General features: G+C 39.9%; 1 protein-coding gene across 1 annotated transcript in view; it reads right to left on the bottom strand.

The window, feature by feature from the left end:
- The window catches only part of LOC117295595 (spectrin beta chain-like), a 60,298-nt gene that overhangs the window by 1,405 nt on the left and 31,442 nt on the right, over positions 1-27,451 (bottom strand). The window contains exons 14-38 of the mRNA XM_033778296.1: positions 25,283-25,360; positions 23,929-24,093; positions 22,548-22,750; positions 21,561-21,786; positions 20,885-21,001; positions 19,783-20,058; positions 19,116-19,283; positions 18,462-18,634; positions 17,883-18,120; positions 16,799-17,062; positions 15,964-16,182; positions 14,891-15,181; positions 12,611-12,819; positions 11,165-11,369; positions 10,104-10,298; positions 9,421-9,489; positions 8,930-9,040; positions 7,375-7,619; positions 6,634-6,772; positions 5,618-5,702; positions 5,134-5,225; positions 4,186-4,290; positions 3,311-3,495; positions 1,586-1,849; positions 923-1,096 (exon numbers count right to left, since the gene is read on the bottom strand). Coding sequence (XP_033634187.1) covers positions 923-1,096; positions 1,586-1,849; positions 3,311-3,495; positions 4,186-4,290; positions 5,134-5,225; positions 5,618-5,702; positions 6,634-6,772; positions 7,375-7,619; positions 8,930-9,040; positions 9,421-9,489; positions 10,104-10,298; positions 11,165-11,369; positions 12,611-12,819; positions 14,891-15,181; positions 15,964-16,182; positions 16,799-17,062; positions 17,883-18,120; positions 18,462-18,634; positions 19,116-19,283; positions 19,783-20,058; positions 20,885-21,001; positions 21,561-21,786; positions 22,548-22,750; positions 23,929-24,093; positions 25,283-25,360 — 4,496 coding nt within the window. The remainder of the gene's footprint in view (positions 1-922; positions 1,097-1,585; positions 1,850-3,310; positions 3,496-4,185; positions 4,291-5,133; positions 5,226-5,617; positions 5,703-6,633; positions 6,773-7,374; positions 7,620-8,929; positions 9,041-9,420; positions 9,490-10,103; positions 10,299-11,164; positions 11,370-12,610; positions 12,820-14,890; positions 15,182-15,963; positions 16,183-16,798; positions 17,063-17,882; positions 18,121-18,461; positions 18,635-19,115; positions 19,284-19,782; positions 20,059-20,884; positions 21,002-21,560; positions 21,787-22,547; positions 22,751-23,928; positions 24,094-25,282; positions 25,361-27,451) is intronic.

The raw sequence follows: 27,451 nt of genomic DNA, 5'->3' as shown, positions 1-27,451 counted from the left end.
AGAATTGTATTACTAAAGGCAAAGTATACCTTTGTTTTTGAGGGACTGTTAGTCCTATATAAATGTGATGTAAACAATACAACTAACCAGTGGAGATTTCATTTCAAAAGGTGGTAGCGTTTTTAAAATGTTCCTGAAAATCTGGAGCCGTTTTGCCACGCAGGAAAAATAATCAATAATTGGAAAAAACAATTTGAGAACAATTCATGCAGAAATGTTTCTCAGATTGAATTTTGTTTTTCCCATCTCTCTATTTCTCTAAAACCACATTCCTTTGAAGAGGAATGGTTTCTCAAGACGTTATTCACTACCAACAGCTGTAGTGCTTCTTATCAAGTAGGTTTTGATGGTCATTTATTTTTTGAGTGATTACCAAAGATATACCCCATTATTTTTATTATTTTTATGAGAGATTGCCTAACATCACAAGGCCACTTCAATGTGAGGACTACACTCAACTAATTTGGGCCATCAACCCAATACAACTACCACCATCTCCTGGGGCTGAAACAAGGTTACTCCCTTCACAGTACGTAGGCATGAGTCGATAGGAGCCTGGCTGGTAACGCAGAATGAACTACCTTTCCAACTTTTCTACCCTACCTTTAAATCTTATATTCAACAAGCTTACTTGTACCTCCATCTTAAGAAACTTTCCAATGACTGAAGGCCGAGTCACACTGCAGCGATAACAAAAACGATAACGATCACGACGCAAAGAGAACGCATTATATTGGTTGAATGAGCGTGTGCGTATTCTGCGTGGAGCAATTCAACCAATGGAATGCGTTATCTTTGCGTCGTGATCGTTATCAATTTCAATATTACTGCAATGTGACTCAACCTTTATGCCAGACAATATATTGACAGAAACAATAGTGGGTTGTGATTGCTGCCCATCATTCTTGCATCCTCTACTCACTTGAGTCTAAAGACGTGCTTCTTCTTGGTGTAGTCCTTGGCTACTTCAACTTCGGCGCTGGTCAAGTCTATTGGAGGCTCCTTCTGGAACGTAATCTCTTGTAGTTTTGACTTCTTGTCTTTGAAGAAGGCTAGCGAGATACCATGTTGGACTGCATAGACCTGGGTCCATGATCTAGAAAAAAAAGAATTGAAACGATCCATGGTTTTATGTTTTGTTGGGATTCAAATTCTTCAAAGAACAATCCTGTTTTTGTGATAAACACTCTTTGAAGTCGGCTATGGCAGTACTGCTTAATGAAAAAGTTTAGCACATTTCTTATTTGCTTGCTTCCATTTACCAAATAAATTGCTAACTTCAAGAGCCAGTTTAACATTCAAGCAGCAATACTGTTTTAGTTTTTTGTTTTGCCTCTACAGCTCGACACATTGAAAGTGGACAAGTCAATATCACAATGCAGGCCTCACAATGCTTCACAAAGGCAACAAAGGCGATTGCCTCTATGTCCCCTGGTCATTGCCTTGGTGCCCTTGAAATGCTACAGTAGAAATTTACAATTTCCTAACAGAGTGCCTTTACCAAAGAGAAAATGACTTGGTGCCCCTGCTCTTTCAAAAATGAAGCATACATGCCTGACAATGTATTGAAAGGCACGACACTCACCTGTTGGATGCTTTCCTGTCCAGAGCTTCCCAAAGGCGTTTCCTCAGCAGGAAACCCTCTGCCTCAAAAGAGCTGTCGTCTCCTGAAGCCGTAACAGCCGCTGCTGATGGACCTGGCTCTCCCTCACCATTAACTGCTCCAGCGTCTTCCCGGTCCTCACCCTCATCAGCGGGCTCAAAGGTAACAACTGGAGTGGGTGGGGGCGGTGCAGATTCCTCCTGGGCGATGTCCTGGGCTTGTTGTACCATCTCCTCAGCTGCTTGTCTAAAAGTATCAACACAAATGCAAAATGTTATCAAGGGACACAAACTGAAAGAACACAAATTTTGGGAACACCTAGGCCCAATTTCATAGAGCTGCTTCAGCAACAAAGTAGCTAAGCAAAACAAAATGATGCTTACCAGAATAAGGTTATCAGCCAAATTACAATGTCACAATTACAATTTGTGACTGGTATCATGCTAATTTCTGCTTCGCAGAAAATTGTTAAGCAATTATTCCTGCTCAAGCAGCTCTATGGAATTGGGCCCTGCTTTGCAAGTTGGCAAGACTAAAGATCCAACTGATCATGTGAACAAACTATGATCACTCTTTCAATGATTAACTTCTGGTAATGAAACCCAAGGATGCCTCATTAGCAAACTTAATCACTGTCACTCTACCAAATTTGACTAGCTACCATCACTTATAAGCTGTCAACTATGCTCATGATTTTGTTATAAATCACCCTTTGTAAATTCACCTCATTTATAAGAGTGGATGCTCCATCATGATGCCACGATAATTTTAGAAACACTTTATCATCGAGGCAGGTAGGCTTGGCGAATCGGCTGGGAACTGAGAAGCCTGAGGAAACCTATACACAAGAGTGCTTGCTATATGATCTAGAAACATGGCGATCAACCCCTACTCTTCCACGATAAGTGTTCTGGGTTATTTTACATGGACTACCAATCCTACATGTAGTACATGGGATTGATGGCTTTATGTCCGATCTGAAGGCCAAAGTGATTATGGTTAAGTATCTTGCCCAAGGAGACAAGCATCGTGACCAGCCCGGCCAGGATGGGAACCCACACTCTGAAAACAGTGCACTACACAAATTGGTCACAACGTTCCACTATATTCATCCAAGCATGTGGAATATAATCCTTTCACATAACAATTTTGCAGTGGATTCGAGTTTTGCAGTGGAGTTGTATGAAGTGCACTAGGCCACACAGCCACAATGCTCCATTGTAATTCCAAGCATACGGTCATGTACGCAAAGTTCTGCAGTTCACAAGCCCGCAGTCAGTATTCAACTAAATTTATCCAAGCATGTGTTCATAATCCTAGCATGTCAACATGCCCCGTGGGGCATCATGGGGGTGCTATTGTGTAAAAAAGTCTTAGTGTTTGTACCTGCCGGCTAGGGAAATATGCAAATGTAGTTACTCTAAAAAAGGTTAGTAGAGTGGCATAGACTTCTCTATTAGAAAACTGCTAACTTAAATGTGTCATGAAGGTATATAGGCCCTATGCATATTCATTAAATTACTGAAGCGTGCCAATGGGTGTCTTCCGGGCTACCCAGTGGTTTGCTCATCGGTCTTGAGAAACCATCTCACTGCGTGCAGTCTATTTCCTGTTTCCCTGGTGCCAAAGACTCCACCAGGGTAAATACCACACATGCAAGTTGAATCCGACAGGCAAGACTTCCTACAGCAATGGTAGACCTCTTACCTAATCTCTTTCTGTTCCATGCGAATACGCTCCTCCTCCTCTTGCCTCTCTACCTCTAGTTGCTCTTTCATGAAGTCATCTACAACCTTGTGCTTCAAGGAAGGCGACTCTCTCATTGGAGGTGACTCCTGACCGGCTGCTCTCCTCTCCTCATCTTGTCGACGACGCAGCTCACGCAATTCAAACTAAACAAAACAGAATATTCAAATAACTTGTAATTTAAAGGGCGTCAAATGATTCAAAAACAGATCACAAGTAACCACAGTAAGGGGTGCGTTCCACTTGCGCAAACATATCGCAACTGTTCACACAAACATTTTTGTTCACTGGAACGATTGGTGATGTCAATATGTAGTGAAGATGGTGACACCGTATGTAGTTTTTAGTTATATGTGGGTTTGTGCTGAATTGAAGGTATATTTTAGTCCATACCATAGAGTTATATATAAGAACTAGAGGGCGCACGGGTGATGCTTCTTGCACAAATGCGACGGGACCGCAAGGAGACACGCGTGCGTCATTATGTACGGGCGTTGAAGTACACACGTTGGAGTTTGTGTTTATTGAATGCTACGCGATGCTGTTTTGTTCAACTTACAAAATGGCCGCACAAACATACGCTGTGGGATGCCAGTTATGTCAACTTAGAAAATGGCCGCCTGCCCGCATGCCAGAGCGCGTATATAGGCCAGTGCGCCCTCTAGTTCTTATACATAACTCTATGGTCCATACAGCCTGCCCTACAAGATGGCAACTTTCTTAGCAACAAAGAGGTTATTGGATACGGACTGTAGTTGTGCATGCTGTACTCTTGTTATTATTGTTGGACCTCAGTGATAGCGGTATAAGCAAGAGGGTCAATGGTATGTCCTTACCGTGGTAAGTTTCTCCAAGGCAATGAATCTGTCTTCTTGGGCTTGTAGAGCTTTCTCAAAGGCCTCGTGCTTCTTGATCAACTTCTCTACCTCGTCAAGGGAATTCTACAAGGAAAAAACACACATTAATTAATTAATTATTAATAATAATATCAATAATAATAGTAGCTTATTATATAGCGTATAGCGCTCAGGTCCGTCCTGCAGTGACGCTTAAAGGCAGTGGACACTATTGGTAATTTCTCAAAATAATTATTGGCATAAAACCTTACTTGGTGACGAGTAATGGGGAGAGGTTGATAGTATAAAACATTGTGAGAAACGGCTCCCTCTGAAGTGCCATAGTTTTCGAGAAAGAAGTAATTTTCCACGAATTTGATTTCGATACCTCAAATTTAGAACTTGAGGTCTCGAAATCAACCATCTAAACGCACACAACTTTGTGTGACAAGGGTTATTTTTCTATCATTATTATCTCGCAACTTCGATGACCGATTGAGCTCAAATTTTCACAGGTTTGTTATTTTATGCATATGTTGAGATACACAAACTGTGAAGGCTAGTCGGTGACAATTACCAATAGTGTCCACTGCCTTTAAGGCGCTTAAACATTATCACCTGGTCACTAGCTGAGCATAGAAAAATCTTTCTTAACAGACACTGGTTACCAACCAAAATTCCATAAAGTTTACATTGTTGCAACAGATGCCCAATCAAGTTTTGCTTAGCAAATATTTGCTCAGCAGTATATTTTGCTTAACAGCTTGATGAATTTGGGCAGTTAATAGTAAGCAAAGATCTACAGTATGTTCATGTCAAAAGAGGGAGACTTCAACCAGTGGAGTTCAGGCATGTATGCCTTGTTTTTGAAAGGGCAAGGGCATCAAGTCAAGGGCACCAAGGCAATGACCAAGGGGCAGAGAGGCCTGGGAGTTAATTGATACTTACTCCATAGTCTGTATTCCTCAGGTATGCTTCCTGACTGATCAGCCATGCTTCGGCAACATGGGCATCTCGAGCAAACTGGTATACCTCAAGAACTGCAAGGCAAACACAGGAAAGTCAGAACAAAAGTATGAGACATCAAAAGGCATTCAAGGGCCCCTTTGGCAGCCAGCCACAGATAAAAAGTCTTTGATTTTTACAGCGGGAAGACCAGAGGGCCCAGAGGGTTAACCCTAATGGCACAGGAGAGAACCAACGCACAACTCTACCCACGTATGGCCTTAGCTGGGCATCGAACCAGGGCCACATTGGTAAGAGGCAAGCACTTCATGCACTAGCCACATTTGCCCCAAATATCCTTTCAGAATCAGAAAAGCAAATACATCATTTTATTTCCAAGTAGAAATTCATTTATATTCTGCTAATTTTCCTGGAACAAGGTCTTGTAATAAAGGTTTATGTCGGTCTTTGCCAGCATGTTACTTACTGAGTTGAAGGAATTCCCAACGGTGTTCCCATTCATTGATCATGTCCTGGCGTCTGGTTCCAACACCAACCAACTTTCCATGGATCTATAACGACAACATTTATTAATTTATTTTGTTTTAATTCTTCAGACAATAACAAGCAGAGGCCGTCCAGGGAAGGGCCAAACCCATTAAGAATAAATCAAACATCAGCACAGCAGAAGAAAACCAGTGTCAACTGATAACTGCAATGGAGCAGTCAATTTCATCCAACCAAGGCAGCATAAGTAAATTCAAACAAAAAGTTGCCTTCGATCGGACGAGTTGGTCTTTGAAAAGTGTTTGAAACCGTTCGTTATGAAACGCATATGATTAGAAAGATTTTTAAAAGTAGAATATAATGATTAACACTTGTATCACTCGAAATTGTACGTTTTTCCTTTTACGTCGTGAAAAGGAACTAACACAGTCGGCCATTTTATAGAGTCAAAATTTTGACTCTTTGGCCCACCGTGTCTCTTTGCGACGTAAAAGGAAAACCGTGCCATTTCGAGGCATGTTTGTGTGGATCATTATATTTTACTTTTAAAATATCTTTCTAACCATATGCATTTCAAAAAAACCGGTTTCAATGACCCTCTACCATTCTAAGGCAACAGGTTCCTTTCACTGACAAGTCTGAATCTGATATTAAGTAACAAACCACAAGGGAAACTGATTGGGAAAATTTTAAATGATTTGGGGTTGCTTAATGCCAATCTTTGCGCTTATGATCACCATTCTTGCTTACATGGCAAGCGCCAAATTACTGCGCTAGCTGTGTAGAAGAATGCCTAGTAACATGAAATACGCACAAGCAAAATTTCCCTGCTAACCTGAGAAATACCTTGCCGTAAACGGAGTTCCCTGTTTTCATAAGCGCCGATTCTTTGCATATGGTATTAAATCAGAGCCATGATATTGGGTCCAGTATTTTTTCTTTTTTTCTTCTGCATCAAATGTGACAGTGCAAACCCCAAGATATTTCTAGTCTTACCTCTTTGCTTGCGTAGTGGTTCTTGCCCAGCATCTCTTTGCCTAAGTTGAAGCATTCAGTAAAGCTGTCATCTCTCGTGTCAATCTCAGCCTTGACATTCTGATGTTGGTTCATCAGTAGCTCAACACCTGACACATCCCTGCAGGAAAAAAACAATAAAGTCTCAGTCGAGAACCAATATAATTATCACCACCAATTAGGGTAACAGGCCTGAAGTCTTTCTCGGATTTAAAATATTTTAGTGAGAAATTACCTCTTTCTAAAAAAATATGTTACTTCAGAGGGAGTTGTTTCTCACAATGTGTTATACTATCAACAGCTCTCTGTTGCTGGTTACCGAGTTTTTATGCTAATATATATACTTTGAGTAATTAACAAACATGTCCAGTGCCTTGTTAAGTGCTTAAAAGCACTGTATACTTAGTACTTCCCCGGAGTTCTGTGAACAAAATCCAAGCATATTACTCTCGTGGGATTTAAACCCCAACCCATTATCATCTATAAAACTTTACCAGGCATGATATTTGTTCTTTGGGAAAAATATACAAAAATTACCAAGTACCCAGGATGACCTTCAAGTACACATGGTGTAGGCTCCTATAGACTTTTAATAACAATTTGTCAGTATTTCTGACGGACTAATAAATCTGAAAACATACTTAATTGGGATGAATATCATGCCTGCTTTACTTATCTAATATTATCTGAGTTTTAGAGGTAATTAAAATGATCCTACTGCACCTTGCTCTCTCCTGTGAGGTGATCTGGAGGATAATATCATCCATCCACAGCATAAGGGATCTAACCATGTTCAAGAATCGGTACAAGTCGCTGGTGTGATCCAGCTTGAGACTACGTCCTGTGATGTCCATCTTCAGGTTGTTCCAGGCGTCCAATACTTCCTGTTCCCGGTTGTTGATCTCTCGTTCTTTGTCGCCGGCGTAGGATGCTCTCAACCTCTGTGCCTCTTCCTGAACGCCCTCAACCTGAGAAAAGGCAATTTAATATTGTTAGAATGTTACTATTTCAACAGCCTAGGCACTCAACTCCATGAAAAACATATGGTCAAGTCAGATGTCCCAGTCCCTAAAGGTAAAGTTCTTCACTGCCACTGTGGAATCAGTTCTGCTGTACGGATGTGAGTCATGGACACTAACCAGTCGTCTAGAGAAGAGACTAGACAGCTGCTATACAAGAATGCTTCAATGCATAAAAGAGATTCATGGGAAGAGGCATGTCACAAACCTTTAGTCTACAATGGACTACCAAGAGTTAGCACCAAGATTAGGACAAGAAGGCTGAGACTAGCAGGTCACTGCCTCAGACATGCTGAGCTGGCAGTGAGCAGGCTGGTGCTATGGGCCCCTACTCAGGGTCACTGTTCCACAAACCACCTATGTGGATACCTTGAGCCGGGACTCCGGCCTGAGACGAGAGGAGCTGCATGCTACGATGGAGGACTACGTGTGTGGAGGGCCATCATACGATGCTCCGCATCGACTGAATGAATGAATGAATGAAGGAATTGCTCTGGAATGAAGGCTCTGGAACTCTGGAATAAAATTCCAAATCACATCAGGAACACAACGTCCTTCAACATATTCAAGGCACTTTTGAAAGCCCACTTGCTTCAGGAGGCCTACCATCAATGACTATTTTTCCTGTGATTTGGCGACTTTGAGCAAACCTTTGATTTAGGCGCTTTATAAATTGATAATGATTTATTGATTGGACAACTACCTATACAAAAGTATCAAATAAACATTTGTTTTGCTACGAGTTGTGATAACGTATAAAGAGGGCTCCAATGTTGATTAGTTTTGTGATGCACTAATTTTCCAATAAAGCCCTTATAAAAGTGGAAAAAGACATCACAAGTCTCTACCCTGACGTTAAAACAGTGTAAAACACCATTGCATCCGATACCTTTCCAGTTTGTTAGCATCCCAAAAATCAATGACGTCACAAAATAAATATATTGTTTTGTATTTTTTACAGGAGTTTTTTAAAGCTCTTTCCTGAATTTTAAATTTGTTTATAATACAAAAGGTCATGGAATTGGAACCTTTGACAGACAAATTCCTCTTTGGAATGTAAAAACTCATTTGACCCTAACCAATGATGTCATGTTTCAAATGAGGCTCTGAAAGAGTCATAATATTACTTTGCGCCATTTTTAAGAGACTTGTAATTCTGTCTCCCACTTTCAACAGGACTCTACCTGATGGAAATAGAGTGCACCACAAACTTGACCTTAGAGCTCCTCTTGGATGGTTGTGATTTGATCACGGCTTACCTGTACTTGTAGTGAGTTGAGATCACTCTGGAAGGTGATGTGTTTGCGTTGAAGAACAGTCACAGACTGTGCATCCTTACCAAGATCCCCTGACATCTCCTGGTGTTTCTCCTGTTAATCACACACCCAAATAGTAATAATAATAATAGCAGTAATGACTTGTAATGCGCACAAATCCACCCTGCTGGGTGCTCAAGGCGCAGTGAGAACTAAATCAATCAGGACAGTTTGTGAAAGAATGTCTTGTCTTGTTTTTTCTTGAGCGGGTGTAGTGGGAAAGCCTCTCGACAAGTTTCTTAGTTTCTTAGGCAAAACCCACAGGCCTTCATCTCTGTTTCAATGGTGTGTCTGTGTCTTGTCTTTTTTTCATGTATGTCTTGTTTCCACAGGTTGTTCCTGTTTTTTCCTATTTTGTCCCCCCCCCCCCATTGTTTTCTTTGTAGTTCAATCCATCTTTTGAAAACAGTTGGTACAAATATTTTGTAGCTTACCTGTAGTCTGCCGAGTACTTCCTTAGCATCATAGTAGAACTTGTGAAGTTCATACGACGCTGCCAACATCTGGAATGAAATAATAGGATATCAATTACAATAAAAACCAAGACTCGTTTCATGTCATTTCACTATCAAGGGACAAACCTTCTGACAAACTGGACCCAATTTCAAAGAGCTGTTTAAGCAGCTAATATTGCTTGGAAGTATTTTGCTTAGCAAAAATAAGCAGGATACCAGCTACAATTGGTACATGTGAAGTAGTATTTTGGCTGGTAACCTTATTCCGGTAAGCATGATTTGATCGTGCTAAGCTCCTTTTTTGGCTTAAGCAGCTCTATGTAATTGGCCATTGGTGGTTCAGCTAGCAGGCGCCTGTCAGAACTAAGATGAACAAATGGTCCATCGACATTGTAAAGTTCTTGTAAGATTCGCGCCACCAGGCAATCTCGGTGGTCTAGTTGGTAAGACACTGCTCTAGAATTGCAAAGGTCGTAGGTTCAAATCCCACCCGAGTAATATGCCTGTAATTTTTTTCACAGAACTCGGGAGTTTACAGTGCTAACAAACATCAGTGTATATGGGTAAAACCAAAATGAATATTCTTTACCCTTGATGCAGATTTAACACCTATTCAGATTGACTTTGTCAGAAACTAAAAGTGGTTCAGGGTGTACACTTACCATTGTTCTTGTTTCCATCAGTTCCAGCAGGTCAGCCCATGATTCGTTGAGTTGGTCCTTCCACTCGGCAATGATAGAGGAGTCTGTATGACCAGCCTCAATCAGGTTATCTGCGATTCGGTTGACGTTAGCAACACGTTGTGTACCAATGTTGCGAGTTTCTCTTGAGAACTCTTCAAATCTCTCTTGAAGCATCTGATTATTTAGAAGAAAAGTCAACAAATGCAAAATGATGTAGTTGTAATAATAATTTGGGAGGCTAATTATCCTTACTCGCAGCTAAGAGCTGAATTGCAAAGGACCCTTTATGAACACGGAATACAGCCAAAGATCAAAAGTGTTTGATTTTTCCCAAGGGAGGAAAACCGGAAGGTCTGGAAAACGGTCGTGGCACAGCAGAGAACCAACGCACAACTCAACTCACATATGGCCCTGGTCGGGTATAGATCCAGGGTCACCTTGGTGAGAAGTGAGCGCTTACGCGAGAGGCCAACCATGCCCCCTAACAATGTACAGTGTAACTATTATACTTTTCAGTGGCGAGGGGAAACTTCCATTGTGTTCTGGCATACAAATGTTGACTTTTACAACAGTTTTCTTTGTTCAACTGAGTCCCACAAAGGGATTCTTTAGAAAAGAGAATAATAGAACAACAATAGCAAGTTCCCATAACTCTCATGTGCAAAACTATGTGTGTTAATCTGATATGGTAAGGTTTGCGGTAACACTATGTAATGATAATCTCTAAATGAGTTGGGGTGGTTCTGAAATGAACTGTTGGTGTCAACTTGACAGTTCAATCAGTATGCTCTGATCGCCTTGTGGAGAAAGCTGGACTCTGATGCTGCATAAGTACTGATGATGCGGATTAGCTTGGCATCTAGATACTGATTAACAATTTCTTAACTTGTGCAATTAATAATCATAATCAATGTTTGCATGAGAGAGATTGGCCGTTGCCAGCTTGACATTTATATCCCCTTTTGGGAGTTTGCCGAGTTCTCATCTGAACAAACACAATTACCCTCCCCTCAATCTTCTGTTTACTAATTTATACTTACAGTGACATGCTCAAAGTCTTGTCCAAGCTCATGTGATCCTGCAACGACCTCTCTCTCAGCAATCCATTGTTCCAGGTCATCAACCTCCCTGTTGAGCTGGAAGAGTTTAGTGGTCTCCTCCAGACGCCCTCGCCTCTCCTCGGCAAGGTCCTTCAGGCCGGCATACAGCTTGTCAATCTGGGACTGGCGGATAGCTATTTGATCGCTGTTGGTGCAAGTTTAAGAATATGATGAAGTGGTTTCTTTTCCAAACTATATTTGTATTGTCATGGCAGCAAATGTTCAAGACTTAAAAACCCACAAATGCTTTTTTCTCCAAACTGTTCTGTTCATGAAGGTGTAAACAATTAGGGACACATTGGGTGCTTTGGGCTACAAAAGTGTTTGTTATGAAATTCGACAACCAAACTTACTGATGTTTAAATATTTGGTACAAATCACCTGAATATAAATCTTTTTAAACATATTATGCCTCACCTCATTTCAAGAATGAAGTTTTGAACATTGGGTGCTTTGGGCTACAAAATAGTTTATTATGAAATGAATATGGTTTGAAAGCTGTTTTAAAAGTAGAACACTTTGTGTGAATTCACTTTTTTTCTTTGTGAACTAATACAGTCCGCCATTTTGTAAAACGAAATTACAGATTGTGTTATTTCATTAAGTAAACCGAAAAAATACAGTTATGAGGGACAGTTGTGTGAGGGATCATTCTACTTGTAAAACTTCTTCCGTGCCATATCCATTTCATAACAAGCACTTTCACAGCCTGAAGCACCCAATCCAAAGGCAATAGAATCCCTTTAGCTATGCTAAAACTTATATACTTCGGAAATGGTATTGTAATTTGTTTATAATGCACTTGTTCACCATTTTTATGTAACTTTGATATGTGTACACTTCTGAATTTTTCGTAATTATCGATTAAAAAAGCAGGCCCCAACCTAAAGCTTTTGAAAAACTAAAAACACTTCTGCCATTGAGAGCGCGCGTTGAAGGACAATGCCGCTGACGTCATTTGTGGGAGTTTACTTTGTTATACCACGCTGCAACAAAGCGGCTTTACAAATTGGAGCTCCCAACTATGACGTTTTGAGAGTGATTACGTAATGGGGCTTTTCGCAAATCTCTCAGAAAAGCGCTGGATAAGAAATGATTGTTTTTTTTTACACAATTGAAATCTATTTATAATCATATGACTTGATTTCCTTATTCATTGAAAACATTTGAAGTGAAATTCAGCAACGTTCACGACTTGACATTTTTGTTCGAGCAGGTCTTTAAAATGGACACGGGTCTAGATCAGCAGATTTCAAGTCAGCAATGGGGGACAGAAAGGCATGGAGAACCATGGTGATTTGAGGACATCACTTGACTTTAGCAAGCAAACAAGCGAGTATCTAATACCACACCATAAGATTGCCGGCCGGGGATAGATTTTCTCACCTCTGTGGATGGGTTTCATCAACCAGTTGTTTAGCTTCATGCGAAAGTTCATTGATAGTCTCTGCATAGTCCTCTACAGCACTCTCCAGGATGGTGTGTTTCTTGAGCATCCCTTGAGCATTGGCGTCATCCTTAGCCCTCTCCTCTCCCATCATGTACAGCTCCTGTTCACTCATCCAGGCTTCAGCCTCGGCTGCATTGAAGTAGTACTGGTGCGAAATTAACAAAGATAAGACTTAAAGGCAGTGGACACTATTGGTAAAATTACTCAAAATAATTATTAGCATAAAACCTTTCTTGGCAACGAGTAATGGGGAGAGGTTGATAGTATAAAACATTGTGAGAAACGGCTCCCTCTGAAGTAATGTAGTTTTCAAGAAAGAAGTAATTTTCCATGGATTTGATTTCGAGACCTCAGATTTAGAATTTGAGGTCTCGAAATCAAGCATCTGAAAGCACACAACTTCGTGTGACAAGGGTGTTTTTTCTATGTTATTATCTCGCAACTTCGACGACCGATTGAGCTCAAATCTTCACAGGTTTGTTATTTTATGCATATGTTGAGACTGTGAAGGCTAGTCTTTGACAATTACCAATAGTGTCCTGTGTCTTTAAAGGCACTGGACACTATTGGTAATTACTTGATATAATTATTAGCATAAAACCTTTCTTGGCAACGAATAATGGGGAGAGGTTGATAGTATAAAACATTGTGAGGAACAGCTCCCTCTGAAGTAATGTAGTTTTCAAGAAAGAAGTAATTTTCCATGGATTTGATTTCGCGACCTCAGATTTAGAATTTGAGGTCTCGAAATCAAGCATCTGAAAGCACACAACTTCGTGTGACAAGGGTGTTTTTTCTATATTATTATCTCGCAACTTCGACGACCGATTGAGCTCAAATCTTCACAGGTTTGTTATTTTATGCATATGTTGAGACTGTGAAGGCTAGTCTTTGACAATTACCAATAGTGTCCTGTGTCTTTAAAGGCACTGGACACTATTGGTAATTACTTGATATAATTATTAGCATAAAACCTTTCTTGGCAACGAGTAATGGGGAGAGGTTGATAGTATAAAACATTGTGAGGAACAGCTCCCTCTGAAGTAATGTAGTTTTCAAGAAAGAAGTAATTTTCCATGGATTTGATTTCGCGACCTCAGATTTAGAATTTGAGGTCTCGAAATCAAGCATCTGAAAGCACACAACTTCGTGTGACAAGGGTGTTTTTTCTATATTATTATCTCGCAACTTCGACGACCGATTGAGCTCAAATCTTCACAGGTTTGTTATTTTATGCATATGTTGAGACTGTGAAGGCTAGTCTTTGACAATTACCAATAGTGTCCTGTGTCTTTAAAGGCACTGGACACTATTGGTAATTACTTGATATAATTGTAATATTAGCATAAAACCTTACTTGGTAATGAGCACTGGGGAGCTGTTGATAGTACAAAACATTGTGAGAAACGGCTCCCTCTGAAGTAGTGCATAGTAACCTTTAAGTGCGTTCTTATATAGCGCATTAACAATAACCAGAACAAGGCACTTTACATTAGTGCGCTGGTCATTGGACCAAGAACATTCCCCTAATCTTTCTGAGCTCCTTGAGGAGACTACACCCTGGGTAATTGTACACTCCAAAGGCATTTTCATACACAATATTAACCTCTACTCTAGCAGGTACCCATTTATACCATTGGGTGAAGAAAAGCGATTATAGTAAATCTTGCGAGATCTCGAGATCCGAACCAACACGTTGATGACTTAACCACTAGAATTCACTGCCCTAAACTACCCAGCCATGACACTTTATAAGAATTATTGCAATTCTGCTGTCCTTTTTAGGTCCTAGTATAGACCATGTGAACTTTGTTTACAATAAGTGTGACCTTGTACATTATTTGAGTATTCTGGCAGGCAAGATAATACACTGGTCCTAGGGGAAAGTTGAAACTTTGTGTCATAATTTCCACATAAAACCTAGAGTTATGAAAGTAAAAGCTTATCAAGTTTTGAGATGTGCCCCCTTTCATCATATCAAAAGTTGATAAGAATTAGACAGTGCAATCTCCATAAAATATAAGATTTGATGTTTTCTTCCATTGGGCTGTGTACAAATCGTGCCTGCAAGAAGTCCAGGCTCTGTGGCTCTTTGTAAACATGTGATGTCACAGGTCACATTGTCTACACATGGGATCAATAAAAAACGAGCAGCGTATAATCTCGATTCACCATGGAATAGGTTGGTGAAATTAGGGAATATAAACTAATCTCACCTGTTGAGCTTTCTCTGAGTCGATGAGTTTCTCCTTGCGATCCTTCATGGCATCCAAGAGCTGTTGCCACATATCCTGAAGTTCATTCACACCCTGGTTGATCTTATCACCCTGTGGGTGGCCCTCTGCTACGATCTCCTTAGCCCGGTTGCACAGCTCTGTGATGCGCACCTCGTGGCCGTCGATCTCCACCTTTAGGGAGTTGTTCTTCTTCTGTAGGACCTGAACGGCCTGTAGGCTGTTGCCGATGTCCGTGGAGGTGGCCTGGGGCATCTTCATTGTGATCCACATCTGGTGGGGGAAGAATGCACCGGTCATCATTTTAACATATAACACTTCTTAGGCAAGTCTTTCTAATGTTAAATACTTTGACTGCTGCAATTTTTTACCCCAGGTCTAACAGCTGAAACCATCGAAAATAACTCCACTGTGTTTCCTAATCAGGCTAATTTGGCTCGTGGAAAAAGGTAAGAAAAGTTTATGTAGGACAAGGGCTGACAAACAAACATGTATGGTTGGCTATTATAGACTAGTTCAGGCTTATTAATAACAATTTGGCTGATTTTCAGAGGGTTAAAAATTGGATATCAAGTAAGAAAAATATAACACCTGCCAAATGCATGTCTATAAGTTTTATACAGGAAAAGTATTTCAATTCTTGACCTACAGATGGCAGCACAAGGTTGTACTACCAGCCCGAGAAACTCAGCATCTATTATGGGGCGAATCTTTTTCTGAGAATTATCGGGATTAGCAGTTAAATAATTAACCAAGAAAACATTGGGTCAACATTTGTTTTGACAAATTCATAAATGACAACTGTTGAATGTTTCACAGGCATATTACTCGCTAGCGGGCAATCTCGGTGGTCTAGGTAAGACATCTGCTCTAGATTGGCAAAGGTTGTGAGTTCGAATCACACCCAAGTAATATGCCTGTGATTTCTTTTTCACAGAACTGAAGTACTGAGTTTACAGTGCTTACACACGTCAGTGTATATGGGTAAAACCAAACAATATTAAAATAAAAAGTTAACTGCCTTCTAAAACGAAATCCTTGAATCCTTTGCCTACCTTCTCATCATCAATATCTCTAAGGAGTTCTAGGGCTCTCCTCTGTGCATGCAAGGCATTACTCCTATGAGTCAATGGCTCAGCCATTGAGATGAAACGCTCCTCCACTTGCACCTTCTTGACTGTGATCTTCTCCATCTCTTCAATGTTATCGGTGCACACCTGGGCCTGCAGCTGGTTCACCTCATTCTTCTTCACTGTCACAAGATTCTCTACCAGCTGTCAATCAAGGATAAAGCCATCATTTTATTATATATTTCTTTATTGCCCCTTTGCACGCACGCCACATGCGGCGACTGTGCCACGCTCACCATTTTGGTGGTCAATATAGGTTTACGTGTAAACGCTGAATCGCCTAAAATGCGCACTTCACTGAATAACGCACAGTGACACTGCCCACCAATATGGCGCATCCAAGATTATTCTGATGATGATGTCAGGTGAATTGGGTCAACAGATGAAATATAGCCTTAAATCAAAAAGCTATGTTGCTATCATGTCATAGCTTTTGTATAGCAACTTCCAGATGAGCAGACCCTGGTAACATTGTGCCATACACATCCAATCAGAACTGTGTATGGGTGTTCACCGTCTCTTACATAACAACGCAAAAGTTTGCCCTGAATCATGTGACATAGCAACTGTCTCTATAGTCTGAGGAATTCAAACTTAAATGGTGAGGGACAGGGAGATCTGGAAACAACTCGGCTGTAACATCATTGAAAGAGGACACCACTCGAAAAAGAGACTTGTGATCAAGCACGTCATTGTACCAGACAACATTAAAACTAACACCCAAATGGCTTATTGTTCAACCACGGAGGCCACTATTTACCTGCTGTTGCTTGATGGCCATCATGACAGACTTGAGATCCTGGGCAGGGTCCTCATGGCCAAGTTGTGTCTCTAAGTCAGTCAACCAGTTGTCAAAGTCATTGCAACTCTCGGTAAATAGATGCTGGCTGTTGGCTTCAAATAGCTTCTTGCCCTTATCATCTGTCATGACCTCAAGGTCATTCCAGGAATGGTCTAGGTCTACAAGGCGCTTGGCAACAACTTCCTCTACTTCGGGTTTCTCTTTTGTCAACTCATCACCATGCTGTTATACAAAATAAACAACAAAGAAATATTTTGTTTAGAAAAAAAGGTATTGGTGGAGTTGACAAAATAGTTGCAGACAGTATACATGTTTTGTGTGATTAAAATAGCAAACCTGTGAAAATGTTGGCTTAATTCATTGTGCGAGTCCGTCAGGAGAAAATAGTAAATATCCATGCACAATTTTCAGCATGTAAACACATTTTCATTAACTTTGTAATGCAACAACTGAAATCAGGTCTGGACTTGTTTTCTTCTTCAGGTTTTCAGATAGTTTTCTCTGATATGAATTCATTTTAAAGAGCAATATTTCACAAAAACAATGGGTGTAGTATAAACTTCATAATGAGTAAGCTTCAGGCTAAAATTTACCAATGTTTTTATTCTAACCAATCCAGTTAACAAACAAATGAAAGTAATACATAACAAATTTCATTTAACACTCAAAATAAGCCAGCATGTTTATGATGAATCTTGATAGGATAGTTTGCAGCAAGAAAAAGGACAAACACCTGTGAAATTTGCACAAACTAGCATCCACAATGGTTTTAAGGTCCAACATAAAACTGAAAATCACAGACCGCACCGAAGGCCCAATCTGAATTGGCAGCCACGGCAACACTGTTGCTATGGCTGTTGCTAAGGACGTCCTTTAACCTCAATGCATGATACATGGAAATCTAGCCGAACCCGTACCTGTAGCCTCTAATTTGGACATGGCCTTAGTCTGTTTCTAGCACAAATTTCACATAAGAGTAACACTTTTTGAATCCTAACTTTGACCTTCCCTCTTGTACTTCAAAGCGATTGTTTTGACTCACCTCTTTGAGTTTCTCCAGGCGTTCCTTGTTGGCAGACAATTCAGCCTCGAAGGCCTGGTGCTTCTGCCACTTGCCATGGAGACTACGTGCCTCATCATAGGTCTCTTCCTGGGCAATGACAGTCTTCTCTACTAGGAAGATACCCAGCTCATCAGCCTCCTGGAGGAAGGACTGCAATAGGCGGTTGTCCTTAAGACGGTTTAGTGTACCCTCGGCAGCATCACGGTTGGCTTTACGCCTAGGTGGAGAAGATTAACATCGTTTTAATAGAAGGTTGCAACATTTTAGATCAGATAATGCAGTGAACGATTTCCCTTGTATAGTATCGCAAAATGCTTTGCAAAAACTGTACAAGTTGCTACTCAAAGATTATCACTTGCTACTCAATGTTAGTATTCTGTTGGCATAAAACTTGCTCAGTGAAAAGATTTTATGAAAAGTTTATATTCACAATTCAATATCAATTTTAAAACTAAATTACTTAAACGAGTCCGACGACCCTACAAACAAGCAATCCTTTTTTGGCCTTAACGCTAGCTCATGGTTCTTAACAGCATCCATCTGACTTTGACTTCTTACCTCTCATCAATATTCTCTGCCTTCTTGTTGATCTTATCAGCAGCGTAGTGATCCTCATCGCAGAGGCGTTGTCCAAAGCTGAGTACTGTGTTGATCTTCTCATCATTGGTATCCATCTGGCTAAGGAACGTCTCATAACGCTTGATGGCATCATCACATGCCTCAAGAGAGTTCTGTCAAATCAAAAAGAGATGTGGAGTTTTGATAAGACACTCAAAAGGAAAAATGTACACATTTTCTTTACCATAAACACAGGCCTGGAATTTCATGCTTCCGAGGCCATGGCCTCCGTTGCCCTGGTCTTGGCCTTGATGCCCCTTCAAAATTTCCAATAGACTTTAAGAAGTTCCAATGATAGCTCCCTTTTCAAAATGATTACTCCTTATTGATACTCCTTATCATTAGCTGTGTCTCAGATCAATGCACTATGGACAACATTTTGATTTATTCCAGGGGAAATCTGTGCTGGGCGGCACAGTTTATTTTGCTCAGAGTGCTGGCCAAAAATGTTAAGTCCTGGGCAGGCCCGTCCAGCACCGCCCTTCAAGGCTACAACACTGCTTGTTTAACAAGGAGTCAATTGATGCTTTTAGAGTATGGGGTTGTAGGCAAATACTACAAACCACAAAGAGAGATAAGGTGGTATATACTTACAGGTTGTTCAACCTTGGCAAGGAAGTTCTCCTGTTGGTTGAGGATGTGATCAACCTGCCTGGCATCGCGGAGGAACATCTGGTGATTGAGGGCCTGTGAAAGAAGAAGTTGTCTGTTGTCCCACATCTGGTGCAGCTCAATCCAGCCATCATCAAGGGCTTGGAGACGCTATAAAATACAGATGAAAATCATGAAGGCACATTCTTGAATTTAATTCATATAACAATAACAAATAATAAATCAATTGAACCTAGGCCCAATTTCATGGTTCTGCTAACTGTTAGCAACGAATCAGCGCTCACGTAAGCAGGGAATTCTGCACTTCTGTCAAGCATATTTCACAGGTTAGGGGGAAATTTTTGCTTTTGTGCGTGTATACTCCACGTTACTAGGAATTCTTCGCTTACAATGCTCGCACAGAAATTCGGCACTTGCACAGTATTTGGAGAATAGTGATAGTAAACACAGAATTCATGAGTCATGGGTTTGAATCCCACCCCAAGTAATATGCCTATGATTTTTTTTTCACAGAACTTAGAAAAGAAGTTGGCAAGACATCTGCTCAAGATTGGCAAAGGTCGTGGGTTTGAATCCCACCTAAGTAATATGCCTATGATTTTGTTCAAACCAAATAATAAGTGGACACAGGTTGATCTTTGTAACTGACCTGCTTAAGGAACATGTACTGTGTATCCGTCTGTCCCTCAGTGATGCGGTCTCCCTGTTCTTTCATCTTGCCATAGTTCTCCTCGTAGCCGTCAATCTCATCCTTGATAGCAGCGTGTTTGTTCAGGAGCTTCTCAGCCTCCTTCAGGCTCTCAGGGATGTCCTCTGAGGCCACGGCAGTCATGGTCTTAGACAACCAGGCCTGGAATTCATCCAGATCACGCAGGAACTGCTGGAGGTCACCAGCTTCGTTCAGGGCAGCTTCCCTGGTCTTCAGCTGTTGTGGAAACCATTTGAAAATGTTGCTTACTATTGTTTCTTTCACTATGAACATCCTTAAGGTATTATTGACCGATTAAATGTTTTCTTGTTAACATAATGGTTGCTGTCTCAAGCAATTTGTGTTTGAGAGTTAAAATGTACACACTTCTTAATATACAAAGCTCAGGGGCCGATTTCACAAAGAGTTAAGATTGATCTTAACGGTGTATCAATCTTAACTACTAAGCAAAGTGTGATGTCACAATACAAATAACTATGGAAATACTGCCAGCTCATCTTAACGACACTGGACACTATTGGCAATTGTCAAAGACCAGTCTTCTCACTTGCTGTATCTCAACATATGCATAAAATAACAAACCTGTGAAAATTTGAGCTCAATTGGTCATCCAAGTTGCAAGATAATAATGAAAGAAAAAACACCCTTGTCACACGAAGTTGTGTGCGTTTAGATGGTTGATTTTGAGACCTCAAATTCTAAATCTGAGGCCCCGAAATCAAATTCGTGGAAAATTACTTCTTTCTCGAAAACTATGTCACTTCAGAGGGAGCAGTTTCTCACAATGTTTATACCATCAACCTCTCCCTGTTACTCGTCACCAAGTAAGGTTTTATGCTAATAATTATTTTGAGTAATTACCAATAGTGTTTTGTGAAATCGAGCCCAGTATACAAGATTGATAATTAAAACCATGTGCCAATCGCATTATCTCATAACAGCAACAATTAGGCTCTCTATTCAACTCTGATCCTAGGAGAATACAAACAAGTACAAAAACAACTAGACAGATGACTGAATGGATAATTTGTTTGGGTCTTACCAGCTCCTTGAGTTCCTCCCAGATCTCAATGATGAGGTTGTATCTGTGCCTGATCTCCTCTGCATCCTCGGGATGTTCTTGGGCCAACTTCTCAGACTCCTTGTCCAAAGATTCCAACTGTGGTCGCAAAGAAAGGATCAAACATTGAGAAAGTAGATTTTTGGAATTCGGGAGACTTTTCAGTTCTAATAATAATAATAATAATAATAATAATAATAATAATAATAATAATAATAATAATAATAATAATAATAATAAGACTTGTAATGCGCACATATCCACCCTGCTGGGTGTTCAAGGCGCAGTAAAACCAAAAACAAAACAAAAACAAAACACAACACAAAGAAAAACAGACACAACAAAATTAGTCATTGAAAACCTGTGACATAAGATAAGTTTTGAGAAGAGACTTGAATTTTGCGGTACAAACACAAGATCGAAGAAGAAAAGAAAAGAACTGTCCTGCTGAAGTACTACCTGAGTGGAAGGTAGAAAAACGACTGGGACGACTACTTAAGCTTTAGTGGATCGAGGGGATTTTTTTGTTTTTGGTCTCAACGATTCGACTAACTTGCTCTAGTCATCGTCAGGAGACAAATCACAATTATTACAGAATTGCTTTCAGATTGTCTCACCCATGAGGAGCAATGAATCCCAAACCCCAATCATGTCTTACCTTAGCCTCGATAGCAGCAAGATCACTCTCCATCCCCTTGAGACGGCGCTGTAGTGCCATGATACCAGTCAAGTCATTACCAAGATCCTTAGTAGCTTCAATAAGACGTGCCTTATCCTTAATCCATGTAGTGGTCTCAATGCATTCAATGTGATAGGTCTGGACCTCACGCACTGCAATAACTGAATCACGACGCTCCTCCAGGAGAACACGCAACGCTGCCCAGCTGTACAAACAATCAGTCACAATAAAAATATTAAAGGCTGTCCAAGTTACTGCGATTTAAGTCCATTTATGAAGAAATGCACCCGCTCCTCTTGCTGTTTAGGGTAATTCAAGGAGCCATGCAATAAAATCAAAACTTGTTTGCAGATATTTTTTACGAAACACATTTATTTTCATTAAAATGGACCCTGTACTTGGAGTGTATTGGCTGGAATTTCATATTTGAAAAAGCACTTTGCTCTTTTTAATTTGCCAAGAATCTTCTGATGTAAAATCTTTAGGGAAACTTTTGAAGGGGCACCAAGGCCATGGCCAGGGCAACAGAGAATATTGCCTTTGTGATATCTGGGTGACTACAGTGCCCAATTTCAAAGAGCTGCTTCAGCACAAAAAGTAGCTAAGCTAAGCACAACAAAATTATGCTTACCAGAATAAGGTTACCAACCAAAGATCCATCTCACACATACTATCTGTGGCTGGTATCCTGCTTATTTTTGTTAAGCATATTTTTGAGTCTGTATTTTCTGCTTATTCAGCTCTATGAAATTGGGCCCAGGGGTCGATTTCACAAAGAGTAAGGACCAGTCCTAACTTAGGACTAGTCCTATGAAATATACAAATTGCATGGATAGTCCTAAGTTACGACAAGTTACGACAAGTAACTGGTCCTAACTCGAGATAAGCCTAGTCCTAACTCTTTGTGAAATCCACCCCAGGCCTGTTGTTACAGTTTATAGTTGGATCTTTCCAAATGCTATTTACCGTTGGTTAAGGTGATTCTGCTTGCTGGTGATCTCCTGTGAGTTGGGATGCTCAACATGCAGAAGCTGACGCGCAAGCTGGTTAACAACGGCCACCTTGGGGGCGTTGATCTCCATCTCCTTCTCAAAGCGGTCAAAGCGCGTCAAGATGACATCATTGGATTCTAGGTCTTCTAGTGGTATGACTGAATTTAATGTTTGCTCCTAGATAGAGGGAAACAAGGAATGCGTAGGGGTAATTAATTGAAGTTTTTTGTTATACTAAAATTTGTTTTGACCAACCATCCCAAATTTATGGCTTTATGATATAATCCATACACTGAAGAACAAAGTAATGCCTCACATAAACCAGCCATTTAAGATCAAATGTCTCCAATCAGTAGGTTTAAACAAAAACTTTGTTTAATAGATGTTAAATTTGCATCGGGGATAAAGAATATTAAGAATATCCCCGATGCAAATTTAACATCTATTATATATTGTTGCGGTACCCGCTGCCAAAACATAGGATTCCAACTGCCTCTAGCTGCCGGGCAATCCCGGTAGTCTAGTTGGTAAGACACTGCTCTAGAATTGCAAGGGTCGTGGGTTCGAATCCCACCCGAGTAACATGCCTGTGATATTTTTTCACAGGACTCTGGAAAGTACTGAGTATACAGTGCTAACACACATCGGTGTATGGGTTAAAAACAAAAACAAACAAAAACTTTGTAGTTTGATTAGGAATAAAATTGATGATCTTGGCCTGCTGGGTATTTTTTCTTCTCCATTTTCATTGTTAATATAAATATTTGTCTGTTTCAAATAAAAACTAAATTTTGATATTCAGTTTTAAATTTTTTTTTACCAACCCACAATTTTTAGGGAAAAAACCTGCAACTTTTTAACATTTGACTATTCTAAATGGATCCTTATCTATATCAAACTTGGAGGAAAGTTGTTGGTAAACTGAAAGTAAGGGTTAAGAAATAAACCTCCAACATGGTAGCTATCCTGACTACCATTGTCAAAATATACACAAATGGAATATCCACTGATTGACAAATCTAGACATTACAGTCATTGGAATTCCAAAGGGATACATCAAGTGATGTCTCATTATAACAATTTAGTCTTGAAGAACATTCCACTATTCTGAATGGACCATTAAGTTATATGAAAGTTGATGGTAAACTGAAAGCAAGGGTTGAGAAATTATCCTCAAATATGGTAGTTACCCTTACTACAATTGTCAAAACATACACACATGGAATATCCACTGGTTGAAAAGTCTAGACTTAACAGTAATCAAGGTGGAATGGAGATGAAGAGGCCTTCCTTCTGCAGTGGAGTGACATAGGCTAGATAGATAGATAGAAGATTGTCTTAAAGAATCAACTGACCTTCTCATCGATCCAGGCCTCCACTGTGTCTGCTTCATTGAAGAGCTTGTAGAGAGACAAGGCATCGAGAAGACGTTGGTTACGCAGCTTGGCAAGCTCCAACAGCTCCTTGTAGCGACGGTTGATGGTACCAAGACGAGCTTGAACCTCAGGGGAATCGCGGTCCTGAAAAGAAATTACACAGGATAAATTTCCTCACTTGTATTTCTACTATTTATCTGAAGTTTCAATTTTTTAATTGATGGTTTTCTCAAGAAAAGGAACACCAGTTCCAACAAGTAAGCTCAAGTTTTTCTTCCATAAAGTGTTCATAGGCAATTATACTTTTTAAAAGCTTTCTTTAAAGGGAAGGTACACGTTTGGTAGTTATTACTCAAAACAAATATTAACTTAAAAACTGACTTGGTAACGAGCATTGGAGAGCTGTTGATAGTATAAAACATCGGGGGAAACAACTCCCTCTGAAGTAACGTAGTTTTTGAGAAAGAGGTAATTTCTCACTAAAATAATAAAAGACTTCTAGCTAGAAGTCTTTTACTCCTATCTGAAAGCACATAAATTCGTCCAACAAGGGTGTTTTTTCTTTCATCATTTTCTCGCAACGTTGATGACCAATTGAGCCGAAATTTTCACAGGCTTGTTATTTAATGCTTATGATGGGATACACCAAGTGAGAAGACTGGTCTTTGACAATTCCCAAAGGTGTACTTTCCCTTTAAAGGCACTAGACACGTAGGTGATGGTAATTGTCAAAGACCAGTATTCTCACTTGGTGTATCCCAACATATGCATAAAATAACAAACCTGTAAACATTTTTTGCTCAAATTGGTCACCAAGGTTGCAAGAAAATAATGAAAGAAAAAACACCCAGTGTTTTGTTGCACAAATTTGTGTGCTTTCAGGTGCATGAGAAAAGGTTCAGGCCTGAAGTCTTTCTCAGATTCAAATATTTTAGTGAGAAATTACCTCTTTCTCAAAAACTACGTTCCTTCAGAGGGAGTCGTTTCTCACAATGTTTCATACTATCAACAGCTCTACGTTGCTAGTTACCAAGTAAGTTTTTATGCTAATACCTAATTTGAGTAATTACCAAACGTGTCCAGGGGTTGATTTCACAAAGAGCTAAGACTAGTCCTTGGAGATATACAAAACTAAAGGCTAGTCCTAAGTTAGGACAAGTAACTGGTCCTAACTCGAGATAAGACTAGTCTTAACTCTTTGTGAAATCCACCCCAGTACCTTTAAGAATGATGTTCCTAGGTGTATCAATTAGGTCTTGTAGGTCGTAAGATAAAATAAGGTGCAGGTTGTAAGATATTAGTTGTTTGACAGTGTTGCCAAATTCTTACATACCTGTTCGCCAAGCTCCTGTGCTTGAGTGTGGAGACCATCGATCACCGCTGTGTAATTCTGTAACTCGGTAGTGATTTCCTGGGAAGTATAAACAAACAACAAAATGAGTATACAACCTCGGAAAGACCGAAGCTCTGCACGGCCCAATGTCATAACCCTCACTTATATCTTAGTTGATGGGTTAACTGTAATCTCATTGGAGATTTGTGGTTCTAGGCCAGCAGCTTTGTAGCAGCTCATGAACGCTAACACAAGACATATCTTTGACAACATCTACGAACTTGTGTGGCCTTGTCAAAAATAATTTGGCGATTGTCCCTGATAATTTTGAAAACCTTACAATGGATTGGGAGGCAGACTCTCTTACAGAAGAAAACTTGTTTTGATAAGGATCAACTATGGAAGGGATATGATACCCAGGGATGTGATAGGCTGTTGAGAAACAAACCTAAACTCTGAGCGCAAACCGCAAAAGCATGGAAGCGCCAAAACTTGCGAGCATGAAGCCCAATTGTTAACATTTACCTTTGGTTTTAAAACCCCTACTCTGCAATCTGGGACGCTATTATATCTTTATAATGGCTCAGTAATAATTGACTTCAGGCGTTTTCAAAACCTCGGCTTTGGCTCCCGCCTCAATTTGAGGTTGGAAACACTGTGCAAAATGTACACAACTCCAAAATTGATGATGGAGCCCAAGACAGCTCCAAAATTGATGATGGAGCCCAAGACAGCTCCAAAATTGATGATGGAGCCCAAGACAGCTCCAAAATTGATGATGGAGCCTGGCCAGAGCTGGAGCCCAAGCCAGAAGTTGAAAAAAGGCCCCGACCACAAAAAATACCTTCCTTCAAAATCTCTCAAACACAAACAGTGAATAGTCAATCCTTTGTTAACATGGTAAAAGATGGGTTTTGAAAGTGAACAATGTTGAAAAGCCAAAACATCAAACTTTAGGTGTAACAAGCCACACAATTAAGACAAAATGCTTCTAGATGATGAGCAACTGCATAATTACAGTCACTTATTTTATACGTTTTTCAAAATTTTTGCTAAGAAAAGCTTAGTTTCAATCAGTTATTGGTAGTGAGATATTATTGTGTTCAGCCTTTCATTTAAAAACAAACTGCACTGCATGAGTTACACAAAGGAAGGTGAAATGTTAATTTAATTTCAAATTGATCACTATTTTTGCTGTCATATACATTTAATTATTTGTGCATATTTAATTTCTTTGAGGTAAGACACACCACTGGCTTTTGGGAGAGTTTTTGTATGTAATTTCTTTCTGTTTCAGGAGAACAGAAACTGCTAGTTAATGTTTAAAACAAAAAACAGCATAGTGAAATTCAAATAGATGCAAGTGTTGATGTTCAGTGTACTTTTTTTAAACAGATCAGACAGTTTGTACTACATGTCGCACAAAGTCTAAAAAGCAAACTTTCACACAAAGTCTAAAAAGCAAACTTTCAGAGGAGAAAATGTTCCCTCTTGTTTCATGGATATTTCACATCTTCAAAGTTAGTACTATAAAATCTTTTTTTTATGGCAATCTGTGCACACGCAAATATTTATATGTTAGTGAAACTCAAGTTATAAACACAAATCTCAAAGAAAACTTTGGCAGGATTACACATCCTTCAAACACTGACAATCCATCATTAGTCAAATCAAAATATAATTAATTGTTTTCATGTAAAAATTATGATTATTTAGTCAAAGACCAAGGCAATGGCTGTAATAAAATTGCAGAACAATGAGGGAACAATGTTATGGAAACAATGTTATGGAAACACTGATTTGAAACACTGCAGTGTAAGACAATGCAGAGAACTCACTCCAGGTTTAGGGTTGGCTATATAGACCTCCTGGGATGGAGTACCAAGGGGGAAGGAAGGAAGGAAGGAAGGAAAGCAGACATTTATTCATGCTTTAAACAGAAATGAATACAAGTACCACAACAACTCCATAATGCAGTCATACATAATGCATTGTCTTTCTAGTGACTGTCACTACTAACTGCTCCATTAAGCCACACCCAATGATGTAAGGACCTATCATACCCATGATCATGCAAATCAACAGTATTGCAATAGACCCATTGCACAACGCACAGCAGGCATACACGCACGTCTCTATTTTGGGGGTCAAAATGTGCTCAAAAGGATG

The sequence above is a fragment of the Asterias rubens genome, chromosome 1 (genome assembly GCF_902459465.1).
Source record: "Asterias rubens chromosome 1, eAstRub1.3, whole genome shotgun sequence".
Classification (NCBI taxonomy): Eukaryota; Metazoa; Echinodermata; class Asteroidea; order Forcipulatida; family Asteriidae; genus Asterias; species Asterias rubens.
Note: the sequence above shows the minus strand (reverse complement) of the source record. Positions and strands in the feature narration are given on the sequence as shown.